Source organism: Lates calcarifer, linkage group LG21, assembly GCF_001640805.2.
Source record: "Lates calcarifer isolate ASB-BC8 linkage group LG21, TLL_Latcal_v3, whole genome shotgun sequence".
In the NCBI taxonomy this organism is placed as follows: domain Eukaryota; kingdom Metazoa; phylum Chordata; class Actinopteri; family Centropomidae; genus Lates; species Lates calcarifer.
In genome coordinates, this window is record NC_066853.1 from 6,058,189 (window position 1) to 6,081,665 (window position 23,477).

At 41.8% G+C, this 23,477-nt stretch overlaps 2 protein-coding genes and 1 long non-coding RNA gene across 6 annotated transcripts in view; 2 read left to right on the forward strand and 1 right to left on the reverse strand.

The window, feature by feature from the left end:
• Positions 1–4,344, forward strand: part of kcnab1a (potassium voltage-gated channel subfamily A regulatory beta subunit 1a) — a 105,386-nt gene extending 101,042 nt beyond the window's left edge. For all 4 annotated transcript variants that reach the window (XM_018662110.2, XM_018662113.2, XM_018662112.2 and 1 more), the window contains exon 14: positions 134–4,344. In XM_018662110.2, coding sequence (XP_018517626.1) covers positions 134–223 — 90 coding nt within the window. In that variant the 3' untranslated portion in view covers positions 224–4,344. The remainder of the gene's footprint in view (positions 1–133) is intronic.
• ssr3 (signal sequence receptor, gamma) lies at positions 4,233–6,605 on the reverse strand. Its single transcript, XM_018662115.2, has 5 exons — positions 6,379–6,605; positions 5,851–5,977; positions 5,439–5,537; positions 5,075–5,206; positions 4,233–4,556 (listed from the first exon to the last, which is right to left on the reverse strand). The coding sequence occupies exons 1-5, from the start codon at positions 6,509–6,511 to the stop codon at positions 4,490–4,492; spliced, it is 558 nt and encodes a 185-aa protein (XP_018517631.1). The 5' UTR covers positions 6,512–6,605; the 3' UTR covers positions 4,233–4,489.
• A 951-nt stretch (positions 6,606–7,556) lies between these two features.
• Positions 7,557–23,274, forward strand: LOC127139063 (uncharacterized). Its single transcript, XR_007808949.1, has 3 exons — positions 7,557–7,862; positions 14,367–14,481; positions 21,302–23,274. It is a non-coding gene; the product is annotated as an uncharacterized LOC127139063 (long non-coding RNA).
• Positions 23,275–23,477: the final 203 nt, after the last annotated feature.

Here is a 23,477-nt window from a genome sequence, read left to right on the forward strand (position 1 = left end):
AGTTCTATTGATTTCTGGATCAAAAACCTGCACCTAGTCTGTATCTGAGTCCTGTGTTTTTTTCCTTTTATCTCCCTGTATGTCTCACTTCCTTCCAGGCACATTCAGTGTTGCTCTCTCTCTTTTGACCCAGGTCCTTCCTAAGATGACCTCTCATGTGGTGTCTGAAATCGACCACATTCTGGGCAACAGACCATACAGTAAGAAAGACTACCGCTCTTAGACCAGGCTGGTGGACTACCAAGAGGTCAGCTGCACCTATCTACTTAACCATACTGCTACCATGGACCCACCGTTCAATATTAAAATGGTTCTCTCCTTGGGCCCCACTCAGCTCCAGCCCTCCTCAGCCTGGAACAGACAGCTTTGCTAAGCCCAGCGTCACATCTCTGTTTGAGATTTGTCCTGCTCAGATCAGCTCTACCAGGTTCATCTCAGGTGCAGTCCAGCTCAGCCAAGAGACGCTTCACAAACTCAGCTTTTCGCAGCCTCAAACGCAACTTAATCCATTTGGGTAGATCCCAACCAAGGTATTACCCTGTTCAGCACCGGCCCATTCAAATATAACTATGCAGAGCACATTCTAACCCACATTAAAGTTCAGATCCAGTGCCATGCTGACGTCATTTAGAGAACCTCATCCTGGTTCAACCCCATCCGTGAGCCCAATTCAGAAATTTGATAAAGTTGATATTTCAACTTAAATTAGATGGCAAGGTAGAGAACTGCAGCTCCTGAATTTTAGAGATATCCAATTTCATACTCACTTATGCAGGAGTATTTAAAGGAAAAGTGCCTTGCTCAAGGGCATCTTGATAATAGTTGTTGAGTGAGATGACTCTGTTACTTATTCGCTTTCCCACTCACATCCTCCCAGCTCAGCTGATGACTCAGACCCTTGAGTCTCAAGCCTTCCTCTCTAATGTCGAGACTTCCACCCACAAGTAATTTAATTTGAGCCTAAAATTCACATTGAGCAGAGCATATTTTATTTATGAGAATTACTATACCACAGCTGAATACATCAATGCAAGCACCTTAGACTTAGTTTTAAATTAGAGGTGCCTCAGGAAAGTGGACACGAGGAAGCTTCAGTTGCATGAACACTACCAGTCAGTCAGTGCTTTCAGTAAATTGCTATGCAGTGTATCAAACAAAATTACCATCCTGAGATGGATGTTTTCCCATGAAATGCGAGGTTTGGCATCAACAAGATGACCTGCTCATAATTCCTGAAGAAAAAAAACAGCTTTACGAATGAGGCCTCAACAAACCAGTTCCATATCAGCTTGAATTAGCTGCTTTTCAACTACCTAACTAATGTATCCAGTCCTGTATTCAGTTTAGTACAGAATAGTATTCAGTAGACATTATAGGCTGCAAATCCTGAGCATATTAACCAACTGATGCATGTTTCCCCTGCTATAGTGTGCCTCTCTTTTCTACAAAGCACCTAATGAAACAACAAAAAAGGAGTTTGATCAAAAATACTGCAAGCTTGTGAACCCCTGCGAAGTAGAGGATTGTGGGACGTCAATTGTTAGTAGGATTGGAACATGGTTCAGGGGAGGGAGCGAAGCATGTCGCCCCCATGTGGTCTATTTGAGGAACTGCTCCTCTGCTTCACTAAACCCAAGAGGAGGGGAATAATGCTTTGCAAAAAAAAGTGGACTTACCTCTCTCTCAGCTTGCGTTGATTATGGACTCATCCTCTTTCTTGCCTGTGAACTGAACCTGCATCGCTGATTGAACCCTGCAGATGTGGACCTCAGCATATAATAAATCTATGTAATAAAGGGATGACTGACCTCCTGGTGGTCATGGTTATAATAACTGCAAAAACTGCTTGTTAATGGCACAATGTGGCATATAGGCAAGGTATTTGGGATGTGGCAAAGATTACAGTATTTATTCTAGAGTAGTTAACAAATATAAAATTTATTTTGACATTTTGAGATATTGTTTTTTGTTTGGAGATGTTACATGTACATAAGATGTTACAGAATACCTTGTAACATAGGCAAAACCATGAAGAAGCCTCTCTTGCATATGAGGACTTTGCTGTACTGTATGGCTAATATATAAATAAGATGTAAATAGAGTTACTTTGTTGCTCCTCTGCAGTGTCACTGCATCAGTTGCAGTGCTTGAATCTTCATACCATTCTTCTCCTCCAGCCTGACTTTACACTGTCACAGAATTCATTCTGTCTCCTGAAGGATATTTCATAGAGCTATTTACAATGATCAAGGGTTCATTTGTTTTATTTTTGCATAGTGAAGTCAGATTATAAAATCTGTATTAATAATTACATTATTTAAAGAATGGGCTTCTGTTATGAGAAACAAATAATGAGCTTAAGCATTGTCTAGTAGTCATGACCTTGAATCGTTATTTCTGACCAGGTGGCTCAGCTCTCACAGTTCATGGTCGTCGCCTTTGTGCATTGTTGTTCTCGTTCTTTTTCATCTGGAAAACAAGCCATTGCGGAGATCAGCAGAGATGTTGGCCAGGTTCCAGCCGAATCACTGTCTTGTCCTCGGTGCACAGTTGTTGACTTGTAGCACAGACGCCTTCCGGATTTTAATCAAAGGAAATTTTGGTAGATTACAGCAATCAATACCTTTGCCAAAAATGCTGTTACAAGTATTAGAACAAAACATCAATAGCAGCATGGTTTATTTTAAGAAATCTGGCCTTGGATGATGAATAGGCTTCCTCCTGACTGTTTGCTTTGGATTGGTGGTAAATACAAATGAGGGTGACCTGACCAGCACTTAGTCATCATTGTAATGCAAATAGCTATCCATATATTAACAAAAAATAACACCCAGGAAAGCATTTGTTGTCCTAAGAGACATATTACTTACACCCATCTGACTCTACTTACTGTTCAAAGATAGAACATTTGGGCAATATATGCTCTATATACTAAAATAGCAGTTGGTATGTGGATAGTTGCTTTTCAGGTCAAATCCATTTAATTTCCTTCCCTGTATCTCTTGTTGGTAAAATGTGTGATAACACATAGAGAAGTGGTACTTTTTTTGTGCAAGTCAACAAGTTGCTGATCAGTTTGAGTCAGTGACAATGTTGGACTGTGGCCTGTCGGAGTGTGTGGACACTTCTCCACCGGACAGAGTGCCTTGACTTGAGTCCCGCTACAGGAAAAACATTCAGGGATCTCTTTCATTATGAAATGTTACATGGTGTTTGGATGCTGTCTCCAAAAACAAATGTGAGAGTAGAGCAATATTCATTATTAGATTTCCCAGTCTACAGTATGTGTTATCCATTACTTCATTAAGACAAAAACAAAGCAGCAAGACTCACAGCACAGTTTGTATAGAGGCTGTAGATACTTGTCTATTCAGTCCTAGCTTACAGCTCATCACTGTGTGTGACAATGGTTTTGTTCTCTCTTGGCCTTTATCTGCGCCTTGTCCCCAAAATAATCTTACTGGGACAATATCTTCCCCTTCAACCAGCCATTTGTTTCATGAAGCATCAGTTTGTCCAGAGACCACAGTCTTTACCAGTTTTACAGTCTCTGCAAACTCTGGATTTTCTCTAGAGGGAAACAAGCAATACAATCATCTTATGGATACCAACAAAATTATATATGTAAGGAATATATATAATTAATAGAAACTGGACATAAATCTGTCATTGTTGCCAGAGAAAACAGCGATGTGGGCATTGGCTTTTTCACTGTCTTCTTAATTTATTATCAGCATCAGTCTCACAAGCTAGGGAACAGGTCATAGGTCAAAATGGAAAAAAAGTAGACAGCATTAACCTTTGGCTGAATTTTTAACTCTTAATTGATTCAGATACCATTAAAAGTCCTGCAACTTGTCACAATAGCTTTAACCCAAGATCCTCCTGCTCTTAAATAAATCTAACCTAAAATCAGTTCTGATGAAAATGTAAAGTACTGTATGTAATCTATCCTACAGATCAGTGTTGTTGTCTACAACATGTAAAGTTGTGGATGGAAAAGACTTGAGTTACGCTGAGTTTGGTTCTTTTTCTTTGTTGAAAAGTGACATGCAAACCATTGTATTATTTCCTCTCCTGAGCAGTGGTTTCTCTGTAAATAGTCTATATAAAAGTGTGACTATAAATAAATGCATTGCCAATGGAAACATCAGTCTCTCAAACAACATAATTCAAATACAAACCTTTTCTGAAAGGGCTCTGAAGCAGACTGAATGACACACAGTCAGAGAACAAGTATACCTGGTTGCTTTATTTGTTACAAAAAACAGAAGACAGACCTGGAGAAACACCCTCCAGACATTTGATCATGAATTTCATGAAGTTGAAATGTGATATTCCAGCCCCCACCCCCCACCCTTAAACCCCATTCCTAAGTAAAGTGAAAAACAATATACTGTATACCCTTCTTTAACCCACATCCTACCCAATCCCACCCTGTTATCCCTCCTCCCTCCAGCTTTCTCCGTCCCCTCTTTTCTTCCTCCTTTTACTTGGAGCCGGTCGACAGCAGAGCGATGAGTCCCGAGGAGGCACTGATGGACAGAATGTAGTTGCTGGGAAAAAAGTGAGTTAAGGTAAAAAAAACAAAAAAAAAACAAAAGAAAACAGGGATGAAGACAGTGCTGGATGACCACTGGTTTATCAGCATCATGCTTGTAAAGGTCAGAATTTGTGCACAAATGTGCAGCAGCTGCCTTCCTGCCATCAGTGCATCAGCCATCGGAGATCTGTTACAACTACTGCGTGCACAGTGTGTTGTAACTTTCCAAACTTGATTGCACACACGCAATTTAAGACAGGCACCATATAAAGGTGAGCATATGACTCCTGATTGTACAGTAAGGGTAGAGTTTGTGTCATATCTCCTGTCTAGCCCGATCAAAATTTAAGACATCACATTGTTGCTTGACTCAACAAATGCTTGTGACTATCTACCCTCCATCACAGTCAAATCTTACTTGCTAAAGAAAGCATGGTGTGCTGTTGAAGAGTTGTGTGGTGTGATTTAATTCTGGCAACCTCGTCAATCCCAATGTTATCTGTGCTGGGTGACATATGACTGAAAGGATACACGGTGGGGTTGAAGTTCTTGAGCAAGAAGAAGGAGGCGATGATGACGAGGACCAAGAACAGAGTGTTGTTGTAGAAGATGGAGAAGGTGGTGGCCTCGTAGTCAGCGACCTCATTCTTCTTCCATAGGATCCTGAACATGAGCGAAAACAGCGCGTCAGTCCCTTTCATCACAGTGTACCATAATTATACCCTGGCAGTTTCCTCAACAGATGCATCATGTAATCTGCACTTTCTCTCTCTTGTGTGTGCACACATTTTGCTGAGGTGATTCCAGTTTAAAAGCTAACCCAGGCAGTGTCTAACTTTGAAACCGCAAGTGTAAACCTCCAACACAACACAAAACGAAATGATGCGTTCATCACCTCTCGTCTTTCTCCTTGCGGGACATCTTGCGGTTGTCTGCCTCAGACAACTTCCTGGTTACCTCCTTGGAAACAGCATCCTCACGTTTCTGGGCAACTCTGGGGAACCAACAGAAAACAGCAGGAGTGTGTGAGGGATTTTTCTTATACTTGGGAGCAAAGCTGACTTGTAAGAGAAAAGGTGTAAGTGATGATTTCAGCAATCAAGAAGTAAAGGTACTTTGGTCATCTAACAGGTTCAAATGCACAGACATGAATGTTTCATTATGGTCTGTCTGATTAAACCATCAAGCAAATACAGGACTAATTGTCATAATCAGTATTTTAGTGAATGCAGTAAATGTTAAATGAAATCCTAATCCAGAGGTAAAACCTATGGAGAGACACATGCAGAGTGTCTCTTCCAACTTACTTGTGCTTGAGAACAAACTTGACGTTCTTGTAGGCAAAGGCCACCAGGTAGGTGCTGACCAGAGTCATGACAGCATACAAAACTGCTGACTGGACAAGATCCATATGCCAGATCCTCCAAAACAGCCCTGAAGAGATAAAGAGTCAATCACACAGTTGTATTATACGATTCTTACTAAAACTCTTCTTTCTCCACTTACCAACATCTAAACATAATGAACTGAGCATTGGGAGTTCATTTGTTTTAGTGATTTGCTTTTCAATAAGTAGTGTAATAATAGTAGTATAATAACACACTAGTACTTAAGTAATCTTGACTTATCTACTACCTAAGCTACATATCAAAGCATATTCTTCATTACTGTATCACTTTACTATGATCTCTTATGTCTGGGAAATACTACATGATGTTAAAATTCTTTGTAGCTACATGCAATCTTATATTTATGCCAGTTTTCCCCAGTTTTCCCTCCTCCAATGAATCAGTGTTAGCTAAGCTAGTTAGCAGCAGCCAGCCACCGGTACTCACAGATGGGGATGGCAGAGACGATGAGTGCGTTCCCGTAAAACAGGGCGGTGGACTTCGCTGAAAGGTTTCTGCTGAAGTCCTGGAGGAGAAGGTCTTCCTCCGACTGCTGCTTGTTGCTGCCTTTGGGAGCCATGTCTGCGGACTGACCGGTGTTTCTGCTGCTCAGCTCTGGGCACAAGAGGACTGACACGTCGGTGTACGAGGAGAAGAGGGACGCGTCAGCATAAACCCGGAAATACACCGGCTCTCTTCTTCTCTGTTCAGACGGTGAAGCTGCTTCATTGCTGCCCTCTGCAGGCAGGCGGAGACACTGCAGCTGCAACACTATGTAGCCGCACAGTTTCGCTTGACTAAAGGTTAGTTCACATCAAAATACCCAGCATATTTCCTCACTTCCCACTTTGTTTCATTTGCCCAGTTTTGATACGTCTCAGAGATCAAAAAAGGGAAATCTACAACCTTTTCCTTTTCCTTTTATTAAAAAATAACCATGGATGGATTGCTGAATGGGCCTACCAGGCTCAGGCCCCAGGGGGACTAAGGGGTCAAGGAAGCCCCTGGACCAGAGCCTCTGTTTGAAGTGACTAACTGACCACAAAGATGAAACACAAAACAAAACCACTTAATAAAGATGCAAAACAACTAAAAGAGATACAAAATAAGTACAAATATATGCAAAACAATCACACAAAGGCACAAAGATGCATTAAACAAGTAAGACCAGACACAAAATGACTACAAATAGATACAAAATGAGTAGAAAACAGGCACTTAATGACCACAAAATGATGCAAAATAGAAGTTTAGTAAGTTTCACTCCCAGAATGTTTATATGTCAGTGAGTGAGTTCAGTTTTACCTGATTCAGTTCTTTAAGTTTAGGAACTTCTCAGGCAAAGAAAGAAATGACTGGAGCAAAATTTACTGTACAAACAGCTACTAGCATGTTTTATGGGCAAAGAAAGGACAAAAATAATGACAGTTAATGAAATAAAGGTCTGAGAAACAGATACTGTCAAATGAAAAATTAAGAATAAGCGCTAAAATTTCTACTAGACCTACAGCAGCTGAGGGCAAGAGTTCAACTGCCCACAAGATTCACATTTTGGCCACTAGAGGTCAATATCTACATGTCAGTTTAAGGTACTCAGCTGACACACACTTCCTGGGAGACTGGTAGTGAGTGCAGCAGTAGATCTGCAGGTCTTCAATCACCAGGATTACAAACAATCAAGGAGAGTAAGAGTATGGCCTCACAGTGCTTGTAGCTCTTATAACACAAGAGCAGAAGTATTTATTTGGTGTTTCACTGTGTGGAGAGGTGGATCATCCAGTGGAGAGAGATTTGAGTTAGTTCTTGAGAAAATGAGCTTTCAGCCCTGCAGCAGAAACTTGGAATGACATCTTTTGGAGATAGAGGGAATAAGCGAGCAATATCTCCCCCAAAAGCACAACAACAAATATAATCTTGATTCTCATGAAGGGGTAAGTAAGATTTTTTCTACCTAACAGGCCCAACATGCTTTCAGTTTCTCCCGGCAAAGCCCACACACATATCCAGTATCCTAGTTCAAACTCCTCCTCAACACAAACACATCCTCATCTGACAAACTGGCCACAGTCCATGGTGTGTTCATGACATGAGAGTGTGATCAGACAGCTACATATGCATAACCAGTTGGTGGAGGATGAGCCTCTGTGAAAGTCCCTTCTCTTCCTTATCTCGTCATCCGAGCCCATCACATGCCTTCCACTGGGGGCATTTAAAGGAAAAACCAGACAGATATTCGGTGGCCTGCTGCTGCTTCTGCTGCCACCGCAGTGCTTAACTCCCCGCTGAGCTGTTCTCTTTCTTTCTCTGTGTTTGCAGGAGCAAACAGCATGCGTGTGTGACCGAATGAGTGCATGGGTTTGTGTGTGTGTGTGTGGGCTAGGATGCAATGCAGACAGGCAGGTTTGCGTGATGTCCCTGTCTTTAAATGGGGATAGAGCTTAGGGATTAAGCGTGCACTTCAGGGGTGCAGGAAGGAGGCAAAGAGGAGGAGCGGGAGGGAGGAGGTGATGCCAAAAGGCCTGCCAACACAATGTCAGGCAAGGCTGGTGATATCTCTCTCTCCCTCTCTCTCTCTCTCTCTCTCTCTCTCTCTCTCTCTCTGTAATGCGTATGTTTGTGCCAGATTGCTTTGGCTTTGGTGACACCACAGACATAACCACAGGGGCAAACACACATACACTGACCAGCCACAGGCAACAAGGAACAAGAGAAAACACACACAAACACTGGTAGTCACTGGACTCCTGGTAGTGAGCCTGGTAGGGCTGGTATGTTTTACCCTCTCCGATCGTGCCCTTAGGAGTATTTATGTCAGATCGCCTATCATCGAGACAAATTTGTTTTGAGTTATCTTTTCTCACTTGCCTAAAGCTAAGCTCTAGGAGCCCTACATGTCTTACATCTGCATTGCACAACACTGTAATGTGTGTATGTGTGTATGTGTGTATGTGTGTGTGTGTGTGATAATGATACTGTGTAAAAATAGCGACATTTTGCCAATGGCTTTCCAAGGCTATGGGATCAACATGAATGTCTTAGCATCTACTTTTTTAAATTCTTTTTTTTATCAGCATTTATATTTCTGGAACCTCACATTACTAATGATTTCTAATATACAACCACAATAGCCTGAATTTGCACAAAGATAAAGTATAAGGTCACAGACTCACAAAAACAAAAATAATGGAAGATCAACAAGAATCTGATGAGGAGAGTGTGACATTCATTTAAGTGAGTCCACGCTTATTGGATTTATAAGGTATCTAAAACAAAAGCGGTCACAGAACGAAGTAATTTTCCACAGTGTTGGATATTATGGAAGTCCCCTGCCACTGCAAAAATAATTCACAAGTGGTATGAAGTATGACTGAGTGGGCATGTGGTCACACAACATCCTCTGTCTTCTGATGCTTAGAGGAGGAACAACATTTAATAATCTTTTATCACTGGCATGTGGCATGTGTCCTCAAGTTGGAGGGTGTAGAGACAGAGTTTATGGGTTTTTTCCTTTCCTCACCGCAAAACCTCTGGTTTCTCAATTTCCTCCCAGAGATGGAACAGGAGCGACTACAGTTTTACTGTGCTTACTACGGCTAAAAAGGAGCTGATGTTGATGTGCTCGTGACTATACAGTGAAATGTCATAATATAGGAAAAAGAAGAAGTCAAGAGACTCTTGACTCTCAACCAGCTTGAGCAGGTTTCCAAGTTGTTAGCCCATCAGGTCAGCAACTGCTCCTCTAGCACCACCTATTTCTCACCAGTTTTACAATGCTGCTCTCTGGTTTGAAAAGGCTTTGGTGTGAGTTTAAGCTGTTTTTCAAAGTCATGACATAAAGTGCTGACATAATCAAGAAACCAGTTTATAATTATGTTGCAGGCAGTGAGAAGCCCCCAGATTATGTAATGTAAAGTTATCTTAGTCAAAATTTAAAGGATTGAGTGAACAAATGGCACAGACATTGGCACAGTACATCGCTTGACTTCACTTTTTTCTCTCACTGTCACTTCTCAGGTCTCAGATTGCAAAGCGATGATATCAAACAGGACAACAATGTCCCTGTGTCAGGGTGAGAGATGAGTGGAGACAGAAGAGGCTGTAAAATGAACAGATCAGAGGAGGAAAGGATAGACTGACAGAAGCACCTGTGTGACGGCACTGCAGGCGCCGCACAACTGTTTCAGGCTCTGGTGACATCTCCTCATTTCTTGCTTTCATTAAGGAGGGGATTGTGTTCGCCCTCCCACCCACACAAAATACCCCCCCCCCCTCCACTGGTAATGTCTCTCCCTTTCACAGACATTTGCTCAAATGGTTGCGTGCGCCTCTCCGGTCCTATCTCCTTCGTGTCCTGTGATTTATGTTCCCCCTTCAGCTCAAAGGCACAGAGGAGAATGTGATATGGTAGAGGTGGTGGGTGGAGGTGAAGGGTGGGGATCCCTCAGAGAGATGAAGGGAAGAAAAGGAGTGAAATATTTGTCTTTTCAAAGGATGCCAGACATGTGTTTACACTTTCTGCCCACTTTCACCATAAATAGTTTCCTCACCCTCAGGGTTGCGCGCTTGCATGTGAACTTGCATGCAAACATATGACTCTGGGTGTATGTGTGTGTCAGAGAAAGAGAGAGAGAGGGAAAGATGGAGACCCCAGAGACCAAAACAAAACTTTGATCTTTTTTCTCTTTGCTCATCATCAGTAGGAAAGCAGTAAAATGTGCACATATACTATCTCATAGTGCCTCCCACCTCCTAGAAAATGAAACTCCAGAAACCTGAATTCACCCTGTGTCTGTAGTTTTGTTTCTTTTGCAGTGTGCGTGCGTGTGTGTGTGTGTTTCCCAGCTAATGATGACGACAGTATGATGCTCAAGTCACGTTGTAAGCGTGTGAGGTGCGGTCAGATAGACATTATTTATCAGGTCAGCTAGACCCAGGCGTTGAGATTCATAAATATCCAGATTGCTATGACACAGGCTCAGCTTTCCCTGGCAGAGTTATGGTGACCCCTGAGGCAGAGCTCAGTCCCAAAACAAACGCTCACGTGGTTCCATTCCTTCACTCCAATAAACCCCAGATTTCATGGTGTACTCCCAGAGAAACAAAGAGATAAGATTGTGCTACTCAGTTTTAATGTGTGGATACAGACACAGTGCACCGCGGCCTGGTCATCTATCCACAGAATGAATTACGTGGGAATTTATATCCTTCAACAAATCTAATAATGAGCACACTGTGCACAGGAGACTGTGCGTCTCTGTGAGTGTTTAGCCAGTGTGCAGAGACATGAACCTGCTGCCAACTTGACTGTCTTAGAAGCAGGGAGAGGGAGCAGAAGATGTTGACATTTTGGCGGTGGAGGGAAGCTGCCATGTTCAGATTTTTTGTTCCACAAGTGCTCAAGTTGTATTCTCCAGGTTCTCACATCAAGCCTACAAGCTCTCACATCTGCATCTGAAAGGTCACTGTGGTGGGTTTTGGAGCACAGCGCGTATGTGTGACTGTGTGCTCCTGTGCCTGCCAAGAGCAATGTGTTTAATGTGTGTGTCTCTCTCATCAATTCTGTGTGAAAAGAGCAGAGGAGAGCTATAAACAAAGATGCTGGAAGTGTTGGGCACAGCACAAACAGAATAGTAGGAATCCACCCCCCCACCCCCCTTACCTCTCTCACACAAACACACATGTACATTTGTACACACACATTCTTGCTTTGAAGATTTTTATAGGAACTATCTAGGTACAGGCTAGCAGCAATCATCAGATATTCTCGTAAAACAGCCCTAAAAGAATTTTGGAAAATTCTCTCCTAGCAACTGAGTTATATCAGAACACCAATATCAGTTTTATCTTTGTGGTTTTTTTTTTAACACAGAGATAGCTGACATGTTTAGCCTAGCATACCACAATCTCTGGAAACAGTTTTTAAGAGCTTTTTCACTGAGAACAGCTGCCTCCTGTGGCTGAAAATAATGCAGCAGTGGCAGTGAACCAAACAGTGAAACTGCAGACTGTAAAAATAAGGCCAATGAGCTGAGAGGTGCTAAAATGCTCCATTAATCCGAGGTGAACTGCAGAGTCAGGTGGCGATTCTCTCGGTTTGTCACCACAAGTGATGTTTTTCACATCAAACACAGTCATTTGACCCATTACTAACACAGAAATATTGATTTGTTGCAGCTTTAAACTGGTCACCAATAGTTCCAACAGTCAACCAGGTTTCATTTTAAAGTGAAATTGCACTTCAAATTTTATTAGTGATGAGTTGCCTCACTCAGCCTCCAACTAACTCCTGGCTGAAATATAGAAGAGACGCAAATATGGATATTGTAGACAATGACCAGAAAAACTTGCTGTTGGAACGTGAAATGGAGACGTTAGTGCTGGCCATGAATAACAAACACAGTTGTGAGGGCAACTGGTGGTGAGTTGTATCAAATAACAGGAAGGGTTACAGACCTCATAAGCAAAAACCTGCTGTAAGGATGTGCTGGGAATGCTCAGTTTGGAAATCGTGTATTTCCACTGTCACCTCTGAGAAATCTTTGATTTGTGCCAGAGGAGGTTGACGAGAAGGTCTGGCAGTTGATCCGCTGTTGTGGAAGCAGCTGCGAGGAGCCTTGGCCAAAATATGTTGAGTGCCTGTCACGGAGGCGACCTAAGTCTGCCCCTTGTCTGGTCAAATGAGTATTTCATGGCCTAGTGGTTACAGCATACACGTAATCCAGATCAAGTGCTGAGCTTCAGATACACAATGAACAATGTAGATTCCTTGGTGGTCATTTAACCACAGTCTGACTTTTCACAGTGTCAGAGATAATACATGAATAATGCGAGCTTAGCTAATTGTGTCAGCATGTTTTATGGATTTGTAAAAGGCAAAGATATCCTGAGAGAGGTTATGTGTGGAGTGTGAAGAGCCAAGAGTTTAGTCAGTCTTAATACACTTGGTGTGAGAGCTGAGTTTGCATTCTTGGCGTTAAGTCAAGTTCTTTCAAGCTGGGTGTCAGATGTGCTGTTTATGATTTTCATAGATGAGATAGCAAGATGCCAGAAAGGTCTGGAAAGTGTCCAGTTTAGTGACATTACAGTGGCATCTTTGTTGTTGATGTTGTCCTTTTAGTCTCACTAGATGCTACACTGCAACAACCCTGAAAAAGATGCAGCTGGTTAGGTCCTGTCCAGGTGGAGCATGTGGGGGTTTACCAAAATGAAGAGACAGTGATGAAAGGGACTGAGTGGTGGTTTCATACCTGGCATAAATCCAAGGAATAAACATTTTTGTGAATTAAGTGTTAACTGAGTAGACGCAGTGGGATTGTTTGATTGTGTGCATGCAGCTGTGAGGCTGCGTACATCCTGCACATGTGTATACACAAACACATGCTTCTGCGAACATCCCTGGTGTGTTTGTGCAATGTGTTTGGATGTGTATAACACACCAAATGGGGAGCATGAGTGATCAGATGGTGCAGTTGGAGAACATGTGCAAGGATAACAGGAATTCTTCTTAGATATACTGCCTGCCCTCAAAGCTTTAGGGCTGCTGCTGCAGTGTGTCTGTCTGGTCCTGCTGCTGATATCACCAAATTTAGATTTTGTTAAAGCTCCTCGCTTTCCACAAAAATGTTTGAATGTTAATTTCAGTCATTTTAGAAATGCATTTCAATTATTGTTTATCTTGTTCCTAGTCTCTAAACTATCCTTTACAATATACATCCTGTTTCTCTCTTATAAAACCTCTGCCCACAATTATTTTATATTGGGCACTTCTACAGTACACAGTTTATGTTCAGCAGAGATGTAGGAAGCAGTGTGACTTTTACATAGTGCAAGAAGGGGAAGAAGGGTGTGGAGGCCTGTGACTTTTGCATTCATATCACCCGTTCATGAGCAGTGCTGATTCATGGTGATATAGGTGGAAGATGTGTTTCCAAGAAATCATATGTGTCACCCTCTAAACAGTGTATACAGTGTTTTATGATGTAGTCAACCATGTAATCTCACACACGTGTTTTATGACAGACAGACTTTTTTCAAACTTTAAACCCCAACCTTACCTGAAGAGCATATCAGTTCATATCACAATCCAACATTTTGAATAAATTCAAGATTCAAGAAGCTTTATTTATCCCGAGGGAAATTACAGGAAGTCAGATCATTAAACAACGTGTAGGCTACAATCAGACAACTCCCAACATTTTCCTTTTTGCTCATGAAACTGTTTAACTCTATGTCTCTGTGATCCACCACAAGAATTGTAGGAATTTGTGATGCTTGAATGGTAAGATTTGAAGGAAATGAACTACACATAAAAATAACTCTTTATGAGAGTATGTATGATAACAGGGGAATAGTCATTTTTGCTGGCCAAACAAGAGAGGCCAATTGGAATTATTGATTGTTATTAAACTTTATCATGATTTTGCTCTGTGTTTCAGATGTAGGGAGGTCTGGCTGGATGTAATTCCCTCTGCTATGCTGTTGGCCAGAACTCCTGGGGTCTTTGCTGGTCCTGTGGAGAAGATCCAGTTTTGTCTCCTCAGCTGACTTAAGGTACTTTCCCCTGCACTATGTTCAAGTGTGGCAGCTAACATGAGGAAGACATTTTAGGTCAGCATTTGTTGAAACATATTGTATCATAAATTGAAGATTTTCTGAAAATGTGACATTCAGAATTTGAAAAAAAAAAAGTTTATTTATGCTTCAACAGCTTAAACTGTTTATGAGTCACAGTCAGTTGTGCTTTTTTAAAAGATTATCTTACTGGATAGATGGATCATGTTCATTTTGAAATAATGGCTAAATGATTTCAAGCAGTTCATTTAATAAAAATAAACCATTTAGAAATGCGATGATTAAAAGCTCAACAAAAGGAATCATTTCATTCTTTTCTCCTTTTAGATTTTCCTTTAGTTTATTTTTTCTTTTTTTCTTCTGCTGCTGGGTGAGGTGATCCTCACTGTTGCTCAGTTCTGCATCTGGCTGTCTGTGTCTCTGTCAATACGAGATCAAAGACATTCCCTCCAAATGATGCCCTGGCCCTATGACATGCAACTGGCATGCCTTGTTAGCATGTGTATTTGTGAGTTTTGCATGTTAAACACCACCTATAGCTAAAGTGTACACAGAGAAGGCATTGTGTGCCAAGGGAACTGATGGCATGGTAATAAAAAACATATTTGCATGATATTCTGTGTGTATGCATGTAAGACTGTGAATATGGAAGTACTTTTGTTTGCTGGTGTGCGTGCCACTCTGATCATATGCTCAAGGTGCATGTGTGAATTAGAGTTAATGTCCAATTCCCTGTGAGAGGTTGACATATTTGCATGAGAGAATGTAAATGCGTGTGTTTTGGTGTGCTGCCGGTTGAGGCGGAGGCCAAGGTCTTATGAGAGGAGGGCTGTGCGTGTTTGCATGTGAGCGTGTAGGAGGAGGGGAATAAATGTGTTAGTGAATCGGATGCAGAATGAGGAGTGGACAAGGCGGGCGGGAAGTGTGTGAGTGGTGTGTGTGTGTGTATGTGTGTATGTGTTTACATGTGTGAATCGCTGTTCTAATGAAATGTGAAAGCCCTTCAAGTCACCTCTGCCCTCCCCCGCTGTTACACTGTTTCACCGTTGTCTCTCTCTCTCACACACGCACATATACCCAGGTCTATTCTCTTTTATTCCCTCTTTCACACACAAACACAGACATGCATGCACAGCTCGTGTTAACATGGAAGCGTTAGCGTGGAAAGAGGTGGGTCACGGCCCCTCTCTGTCTTCTCTATCCTGCGAGGCAAAGGCTCTCCCTGGGCATGTTGATAGTACAGCTGGCAGTCCGGGAGCCTCCAGACACACGCACACACACACACACATACATGCATGCATGCAGACAGAGACACGCTAGGCAGTAGGTCATGAAGCCGCTGGCGTGAAGGATAGACGGGTCTGACACCAGAAAAGCAGACAGCCTCGCTAACATGCACTGGGGAGCATTATCAGGATAACAATGGCGTGTTTCACCATGACTGCATGTGTGTCTGTGTGTAAGTGTGTGTTAGTGGATAGTTTTAGGCAATATTGTTTGGTAATTGCATGCTCCAGACTGTGCATATGTGAAAGTATATAAAAAAGGAAAAACTAAAACAAGAACCTTGTAGATGTTTTTGTAAGAAAATGTGAATTTAGCATTTCTGACAATTGACGATTTACTAGACTCCTCCCCAAAGCAGCCATCAGTCAGTCCAGATGTAGCTTGGCAACTAGGCACAGCAGATCTGTCATGCTTGGGATTATTCCACATGCTGAAGCAGCATGCATGGGACTGCATACTTAGCATTTTCTATTTTTTCTGTCAACCCTGTGTTAAACCAAAATACAAGAGCAAAAGTGTAAAGAAGAGATGAAACAGTCTGCTTATGTGTTTTAACATAAGCTGCAAATGTTAGCATGTCTGGGTAACTAGAATACAACCTTCTGTGGTAACCACACGTTACTTTCAAGTTCAAGGAGCATTTCACACTGCACTATTTTATGGAGTTACAGGTTACATCAGAAAAGACCTGTTCACAAGTGGCACATTCACTGTACAGTATTTCTGGCCCTGCATGGATGTTATTATCTCAGGATACTACTAGAGTGCAGACTAATGTTAGTGGTTATGTGCTGCGGTGTTTTGAGGAACTCCTTTGTTCATCAAACACATTGGTTAGGCCTTGTCTTCTTATGTTAAAAGTCATTGCAAACAATAAAGTACAAATCTAACATCTTATTTAATTACTTACATTCCCAAATATGTAAGCTAAGCAGGTATAGGTTAGAGTGAAATAATGGTCTCACCTTACAATTTTCCTCATCATACTTCTAATACTAGCACTAACTACTGTAGCTCTAAACTGCAGTACAACAATAATGCTATATCATATTTAATCTTCTACATGGCTCATGGTGGAGATGCTGACTTTTTGCCTGCAACGTTAGCCTCAATCTTTTAGCAAGATAACATGTATGTAGCTATATGTGCATTCTTAACATACCTTTTAAAAGGTTCTCCTCTTAAAGTCAGAGCATTAAAAGAGACTGACAGTCAGCAGCTAGAAATGAGGGGGTGTTTTTTTTTGTCTCTGTCTAAAATAAGGGGCACTTAGTGAAAATTAGTAAGAATTATAATTGTATCTGGCACCATTGTCAGTGTAAACTGCATAATGTGCAAGAATGGAAAGCTTGACAGGCATAGCAACAGTAACTAAGAGGGGTGGGTCCATTTTGAAGACTTACTCATGATTCACATGTGTTCAATGAGCAAATTATAGACTGTATATAAAGACTATATGATATACTATAAACTGTATTATTATGTACTATACTACTACATTCTATTACAATATAAAGATATTTTCATATGCTGTTAGTACACACCAAAAAGGGCGTCACCAGTAAAACAAAACAATTACTTCAAGTGGAAAAATTCATTTATGTGTATCTTTATATTGTATTGATAACCAGTCAGTTAATGTGAGTAAGTGTTGTGTCTACTAGATATCAGAGACATTTGTAGATGAATGATGTCAGGCATTTTAAGAGCTGATGGGAAAAGGTGTGAGTGATCAAGTGTGCAAAGAAAACAGGGCAATAAAGAAAGAAAAAGAGAGTAATCTGTCCTTGTGAAGAACTCATAAATCGATCAGGATGGGTTTCCTGGCACTCTCCTAAATGTTCCCCAGGATGGTATGAGATGTTCTGTGAATGACAGCTGGGCTGGTGGTGAGCTCCAGGGCTAAGGGCCAACTGATCCGATATTGTGAGTGTACGTGTGTCTGAATCTAGAGGACGTGTGTGGGAGGGTGGGGTGGGTGAAAACCTTTCGTTCTCAAGAAAGCTCAACAGTTTTTACACATGGTGGCTTTATCTCCCACACGTAGGCAGCAGAGACACTGATGTGTGCACCAGCTCATGTACACACACACATCCAGCACACTTGCAGCTGTGTTCCAGATGGGTCAGCAGTCCTCCAGTGAATCATACAATCTCTATGACTTAACCATTGCACAAAGCCGGTAGCAAGCAGCACATTTTCCATATTACCACCTCCTCCCTACTGCTGCATCAACTCCCACCCCTGTCTGTATTTTAGTTCCCCTCTGCACGTTTACTCTCCCCTATCTACTTTCTCCGTCCGCCTCCATATCTTGCCTTCTCTGGTTTCTATTATAGTGTCCTTTGTGGTTTACTCCATCTCACTGTGTCTGTGATTGTGTCTCTCTTTCCAGTGATGTGTCATCATTTTTTTTTATTATAGTTCAACTTTTATTTTCTTGTGGAGGGTTAGATGAGAGGATATATACCACTCTCATGTCTGTCCATTGAATATCGAACTCAAGCCAACAGCTACCTAGGGTAGCTTAGCATAAAGACTCTACCTACCAACAGCTCTAAAGTCCACATATTAACATTTTATATTAAAGTGTAAACAATTTGTGGTTTAAAAGGTGCTATATGTGAATTTTTAACAGCATAAACAGCTGTTTACTTTCTGTATGTTGCAAGTTCAACATCAAACTTAATTTGTTTAAGAGTGCCAAGATGTCTCCAGGACATCTCCCATATTATCACAGAATGTTGCTCTCAAGCTTCTTTTTTGCATGGATTAGGCTAAACTGACTATCACCAGCTTCATATTTGATGGACTGATGCGAGAGTGGCATTGATCTCCTCATCTAACTCTAGACAAGAAAACCAACAAGTGAATTTCCCAGAATGTCAAACTCTTCCTTTAATTCATGTGTCTGCACAGTGTATGTGTGTTTGTGAGAGAAAGAGTGTGTGTGTGTGTGTGGGGGGGGGGGGGGGGGGGTACTTCCACATATGCATATGTTTTAACAGTAAGAAACAATCCAACTGGTCCAGATTAGTGCTGTGTATAATTTTTGGGAAGACTGAATAGCCTCATGCCCACATGTTTAGACTACAGAATTTAGAGCAGTGTGCGTGCATGTGTGTGAGAGAGATATTTTTGTATGTTGATCCTTACTTAACAGGAACTGAGTCACACAAATCAGTTTTTTTGGGGTTTTTTTTTTTTTTGACACAATCTTTTCCTTCTGTGTCCCTCCCATGCTGGGGGTTTATGAAAGCAACAGGCCAGGAGGTGGAGCTAAAGTCCTCATATTTCTCTATTAGGAGTATGAATTAATTTAGTGATATAATTAATGAAATGATTGTGATAGCGGGTGGCTCCCTGTAGAGAAACTGTCTCTTGTTTTGCTTCCTTCAAGTGAAGGTCATAGATCAGGGCCAGATAGAGAACAACACCTCTAGAGAGCTGATAGGGATTCAGACTCGTGCTCAAGGACACTTCAGCAGTGAGAGCGTTTGTCCATAGAAGGTCATGAACTGTGGATGGAGGACAACTTGTTGTTCATTACACCACCCTGCTGCCTACACTTCCTGGACTTTGTGTCAAAAAACAAGCTGATTCATTCTCTGCTTTTTCTCTCTACTGTTCAACTACTCCTCCAATTCTTCCTCTCCTCTCCTCCTCCTCTCATACCACTCTGCCCTTTTGCCAGGAAATGAGGTGATTGACTCCATTTCAAACCTTGCCGCAAACACAAAGGCAACTGCTGTACACATGCTTCCTGTGGAGAATGTACAGGGGATAAAGTTCACCCTCTGTGTGAGTCAGTTGTCCTAAAACACACACTCACGCAAACACACTAGTGGACATACTAAGCATCCAGATACTCCCTTTAAAAAAACACATGTACACACTAGCACAAACCTTTCACCTCTCTGTCCATTAATCTCTGACACTTTACATTGCATAACTGTCGCAGTTGCCATGCAAACACGAACACATACAGAACAATGTACAGAACAATGCTTGTGTGTGTTTGTCAGTACCTTATGGTGCATGCACAGAGACAGAGGGGAAGCAATAAATGAATACTCCGTCCTGGCAACAAGCTGTTTTCCTGTCAACATTGCTGTATCTCTGCACAAGTGTGTGTGTGTGTACACGACCACTCTGCCAAACTGTTTTTCCAGTCAGGAAATGGTGGAGTGTCATTCTTTCTATCATCCTCCACCACCACTCCTTCAGTCAATATAGCTGAAATCTTAACACTGGCCAAAGGCACTCCAACTCTCTTTCTCATTGTTTTTTCTTTTTCTCCTCTGATGTCTTTGTATACTTGTCATATGGAGTGATGGATGGTCAGTGAGGGAGGAGAACAAGGAAACATAATATGACAGGATAAGTAGAAAAAAGGAGTATCACAGTTCAGTCGGCGAGGAGACGATAACAGACAGAGGAGATGTTGAAAATGGGAAAAGAAAGCGCAGAGGAAAAACAGAAAGACATTTTTTAAATGGTCAGCGAGTGGGAGTGAGAAAGGGATGTTGTGCGCCAAAGGTCAGAGAAGCAAGAAATTACATTTTGTAGCAGTACAATACGCCAGTGATCAAACTGCAACCTTGGTTTTAAAATGAAATTAAAGTCACACTAATAGACCCAAGAGTGATATGAAAGTTACAAACATAGCAGACAGTATACAGGTGATATTTGCCTTGATGGTGAGATAAAAGATAAAGTCACAGAGTCATTAAAAACACTTTTCTATTCTTCTTGGGAGTGCAATGTGCTAAATAAAGTTGACTGTAATCTACTAGACTATGAAACATCTTGAGTGTGATAGAGAAAGAGAGAAAAGCACATGAACAGTCAAAGTGTGGCTTGATGTTGGCACTTGAGAAGTCAAAATGTCCGTGTTTATCCTCTGGAGAGTATGAATATCCACTGAAATGTGATGATTATTGGTCCATTACTTATTTGGATGACTTACCATGGATAAGAGTATTGATCAAGACAGATAAAAGGTCAGTGGGTTAGGAAAATCATTAGGAATCAGTCTTTGGGGGCCATAGATACTGTGTGTATTTCATGGTAATCTGGCCAGTAGTCTTTGAGAGATCTTGCTCTGGGACAAAGTTTTGGGCAGATGGATGGATGAACAGATGGAGCAAATGATTGAAACTGAAACCCATAGGCCCAATCATACCGATCATACCGATCCATGTTAAGATTATGAGGGAATTCATGCTTGGGGAAGATAAAAAATGTCAGATAACATGAACATCAATTAAGTTCCTCTTTCTAAATTGGATTAAATATATGAATGTTATGTATGCGATAAAATGAAACGTGACCACACAGTGATTGCAATCACGCATGAGTAATATGTGGTCGAGAACACTGTTAAACAGATGTTCAACATCCTGTCCAATGCCACCATTTATACCATTTTTAGAGATGCAAGCAAAGCAACCTTTGCCACTTCCTGAACAGAAAGAGATCTTCAACGTCCTCTTTTCTGTCCGTTTCCTAGGACCTCAAGTTTCTGTGGCTGAAACCTGCACGCCAGGGGCAGCGCTGGCTGGTCACCATGGTAATGATGGCACCACTTGGTTGAGGAGGTCAATCCCTGGTCAACAGGCATAACAGTGTCTCAGGCATGACGATGATGGCTCAGTAAGTGTTAATGTCCTCTCATTGGTTTTTAACAAAGATATTCATGCTTTCATTTCACCCACTGAGCTGAAGTTGTTATGCAGAGGGACTAAGTGCAGCAACAGAGTAAGTTTAATTTCTAAAATAATCAAATTCAAAGTAACTAATCATACAGAGGGTATATTATCTCGTAGTTATTGTATTCCTACAACCTCAGCATGATGATGTGGGAAACAGATACTGGGAGCAAAGTAGATAAAATGAAATCAGGAGAGACATGAGGGGGATTTTTTATAGTTTAGTAGAGAGAAGGCATATGACTCAACACTTAAGCAAATAAGATAGTGTAGTAAAATATAACACTGATAAGCGGTTTAATAATTCAGTTTGAATAAAAAATAATCTAATATTTCTATCAACAGTTAAAATGATTGAGTTATATTAAATTAGTCTACAACTAACATTAAATAATTGCCCTATGTGCTCATATAACATGTGCTACAACCAAACTCAGGACCAAAACAAGGACAGAGAATGAAAACCAAAACTTCGCCCCCACCACCTCTCTCCCAGCCAACACACACAAACACTCCTGAGTCACACACACACAAGAGCTCTGTATTCAGCACTGCCAGCAAAGCTACAGTAGGACAGTCAGTCATCTGCTCCTAAACTGATTAGAATGAGAGAGAGAGAGAGAGTGAGAGTGAGGGGCAGATTCCTGAGGCTTGGGTGAGCGAAACAGAGCACAGAGTCTGACACAGAAAGGAAAATAGCAGATCCCAGCACTCTGACGGGTGAGTGTGACGGACACGTCACACGCGGGTCAAAGTCAAGCTTGCGGAAATATCAGGTGAGGAGGGAAAAGGAAAAGACAACATGTAGGCCCCTGTAAACAGAAACTCAAAGCAAACATTACCTAACTTTTATACAGGAAGAGAAACAGGACCGCACTTAATGATAGCAGGGTTACATATAAACATGTGGTGGATAATGATATTTAACTGAACAAGGAGGAGGGGTCCTTCTCCAATGTGAAGTAGGAGACTTAGAGAAGGACGAGGGAGGTATCTGTGGCATTCAACCCCTCCAGACCTGCTGGGCTGGTTTCTGGGTCATTAAAATTCCTCCTCTCCTCTCCTCTCCTCACTTCTCCTCTCCGAAGCCACAGTTTCTGCCCCAAGCGACATGCTGGCTCATGTCCACCCGCTCGGCCTCTACTCCTCTCCTCTCCTCCACCTTCTCTCTCTCTCTGTTATCTCCCTGCTGCAGAGCACACTGCTCTCGCTGTGAGTCAGGAAGACAAATTTCTATAGAAATTTGCTCTCTGTGTTGTAGTGGCTGCCTTGTGTTCCCCTCTGTGTCACCCCCTTCTTCCTCCTTTGTTTTCCACATCTAGATGTGATCACAATAAATCCTCTTTGACGGCACAGATCTAGACAGTCATCCCTCATCTTTGTCTCCCTTCACTCCCTTCCAACTTTGTTCCCCCCCCCCTCAACTCACCTTCCTCTCCTCGGTGTCTGCTTGCTCTCTCTCCAGTGAAGCGTGTAAGGCGGTATTCTCTGGAGTGTCACTTCTGTTCAATTCTGAGATGATGAAGCAAACAAAGTAAACGTCAAACCTGCCCAGACTCCTTACCACTTGTTTAAGTAGCCCCTGCCAGCAACAGCAACCACAACAAAAACAGCCATGACCTGACTAAAATATGTACAGGCAACCTGAGCTTCCAAGCATTTCCAAATGTCACCTACACAACGGAGAAAACAACAACAACAACAAGCACTACTACAACAGCCTATGGCTCTGCTGGAGAAGCTATTACATATTGAAATTAAATTGCGGAATACAGCTGTATAATGACCCCTGTGGCTCTGAGGGAGCTTCATCAAGTCTGAGACAATAACCCCCTGATGACGTCATAGTGATGTCAGCAGGGTTATCTGGGCCTGTCCAAAATAACTGGGTCCATAGAGTTTGAAACACATGGGCATTTACCCAGGAGAGAGGGTTTAATGAGAAGTTGCATTGCAGTTTGCATTATGGGAAATGTA

Bases quoted from the DNA above. Each gene is read 5' to 3' on its own strand.
- ssr3 (XM_018662115.2), bottom strand. From the start codon at position 6,511: ATGGCTCCCAAAGGCAGCAACAAGCAGCAGTCGGAGGAAGACCTTCTC. The intron at 5,538-5,850 runs GTAAGTTGGAAG...TTGGTTCCCCAG, and splicing joins AAGTTTGTTCTCAAGCACAA to AGTTGCCCAGAAACGTGAGG. The intron at 5,207-5,438 runs GTGATGAACGCA...GCTCATGTTCAG, and splicing joins CGCAAGGAGAAAGACGAGAG to GATCCTATGGAAGAAGAATG.